Source organism: Triticum urartu, unplaced genomic scaffold (assembly GCF_003073215.2).
Source record: "Triticum urartu cultivar G1812 unplaced genomic scaffold, Tu2.1 TuUngrouped_contig_7706, whole genome shotgun sequence".
NCBI lineage: Eukaryota > Viridiplantae > Streptophyta > Magnoliopsida > Poales > Poaceae > Triticum > Triticum urartu.
Window position 1 is genome coordinate 8966 of NW_024118577.1, and position 2220 is coordinate 11185.

The following is a 2220-nucleotide window of genomic DNA, read 5'->3' on the forward strand; positions in this document are numbered from 1 at the left end:
ATTTGGAAAGAAATGTTTTTGGTAGTACCATAAAACCCGGAACGGGGCTGGGTTTCCTTCGATCGGAGACGGGCCAAGTACGTTTTTGGAAAGAAATCGGTGGGGTATAGAGACTATCTAACGAAAGAATTGGAGGCTGGCGACTTAATTCGTTGCATCGACGGGTTACGAAGGAGAACGACCTGCTTCTCGTGCATCGACGGATTCCCCTGCCTTGGGCCGATGAGTGCCATCGCCAGCCTTGCGTCGCCGTCGCCGCCGGTGAAGTGCGGCCAGTTGAGGATGATCTCCACGGTGCCCCAGTTCGCCAAGTGGGCGCAGACGCCCGCCATCACTGCGCAACTGCGGCGGTTCCGTCAGGCCGTGGCGGTTGGGTCGTTGTCGAGGCCGGAGCCGGAGCCGGACGGAGCTAGCAATGGCAAGCTGCGACACCTACACGTACGTACGCCCCTTCCTCTCGCCGTCTGTTTGATGAAAGTAACTGAATATTTTTGTTTCTTCTGTTGATCAACTGCGGTCTCAGCAGGGATGTGCTGGCCACCGCTCCGGCTTTTTCCATAGGTACCTCAAACCACAGGCCATGGCAATAGCTGGACTGTCGTCCATTGTTGGTCTTGGACTTTGGTGTATGAGCAGCAACCTCCGCCCGTCAGAGGTTGATTGGGTCAAAACTGGTGTTGTTTCTCCACTTGTGAGGACACAAAACGACTGTGGTGAGTGTCCTCTTGAGCTTAATCATTCGATCTTCACTGCAAGGGATATTTCTTGCAGTAGCGTACAATTCATAATAACCACCTTATTAACATGTGTCAATGTTGCAGAATGTTGTTGGGCCATGGCTGTTGTAGCCTCGGTCGAAGCCGCACACTATCAAAACACCTCGCAGCTAATCTCATTGTCGGTTCAAGAACTCATCGACTGTGATACAGAGAGCAATGGGTGTGAACGCGGTCACAAAGAGAATGCCTTCGGGTATATACAAGACAATGGGCTCTTGAGCGAATCCGACTACCCATACATGGCTCGTAGGAGTAAATCGGGCTGCTACCGGTACAAAACACAAGAAGCGGCAGCAAGGATATCAGGGTTTCGATTTGTCGACGCAACGGAGGATGCGCTCGAGAAAGCTGTAGCAAAGCAGCCCGTAGTTGTCTCTTTGCAAGGCTCTGATGAATTGGAAAACTATAGTGGAGGCATAATGAATTACAAAGCAGTCGAAGCCGGGACAGGGTGGACGCATGCCATCCTCATTGTTGGTTACGGCACGGATTCAGCCGGTGTCAAGTATTGGTGCTTCAAGAACTCGTGGGGACCAGGCTGGGGCGAGGGAGGTTTTGGGAGGATCCGCAGGCACGTTGACGATGAGCGAGGGGCGTTGGGTATTTTCATGAAACCAGGAGTACATCCGGTCCTTGAGAACTGATGAATCTTGCATGGTTGGATCTTTTGCGCCTAAATTTGTATATATCACCTACGCAGTTTCATATCTTATGGTTATTATACCCAACTTATTGCATCCTTTTTTTTTTGCGAATTCCTACTAATTGCGTCCTACTATTTTTTATCTATGTTGTCGTGCTCCTTTTATATCTAGTGCATGTTGGGCATCTTCCTAGTGAAAACTTTAAGCATTGTTATAATTTTCTAGAAAATTTGAGCAACCTACCAGAGCTCTACCTTATCGTCAAGTTGAAAGAAAATCGACCTGGTAATGTGGAAAATTGTCCAGAAACCAATACATATGTGACACACACACACACACCACACACACACACACACACACACACACACACACACACACGCACACGCGCACACACACACGCCTCGGCCCACCTCCAACCAATGTGACCTTGTCTTCCGGGTGAAAACCCAAATTTAGTTTGTTAGATCGGATGTGCCAGCAATGTTTTCTTGATCTGGTGGCACTTCTGGCTTTTGTTTTTGTGGTGGGATGCCGAGGCGGTGGATGCCGGAGTGGCGGCTCGGGACGGTGGATGTACACCAAGGCGGCGGCCTCTGATGGCAATGCAATGGCGGCCTTATGTGGTAGGACCAGGGGCGGAGCTACAGGGTGGCCAGGGTGGGCCGCGGCCCACCCTGGGATTTAGTTTCAGCCTATTTACCTATACCTATATAGATGGGCCAGAGAAAGAAAATGTTGTCCCAGTAACACTTTGATCCGTGCCCCTGAGCCTTTCTCGCCCGAACACAGGACCACGC

At 50.6% G+C, this 2220-nt stretch overlaps 1 protein-coding gene across 1 annotated transcript; it reads left to right on the top strand.

The window, feature by feature from the left end:
• Positions 1–222: 222 nt before the first annotated feature.
• Positions 223–1423, top strand: LOC125531642 (senescence-specific cysteine protease SAG12-like). The gene is made up of 3 exons (XM_048695971.1): positions 223–438; positions 527–713; positions 822–1423. Exons 1-3 carry the CDS (start codon positions 223–225, stop codon positions 1421–1423), a joined length of 1005 nt encoding a protein of 334 aa, XP_048551928.1.
• The last annotated feature ends 797 nt before the right edge of the window (positions 1424–2220 follow it).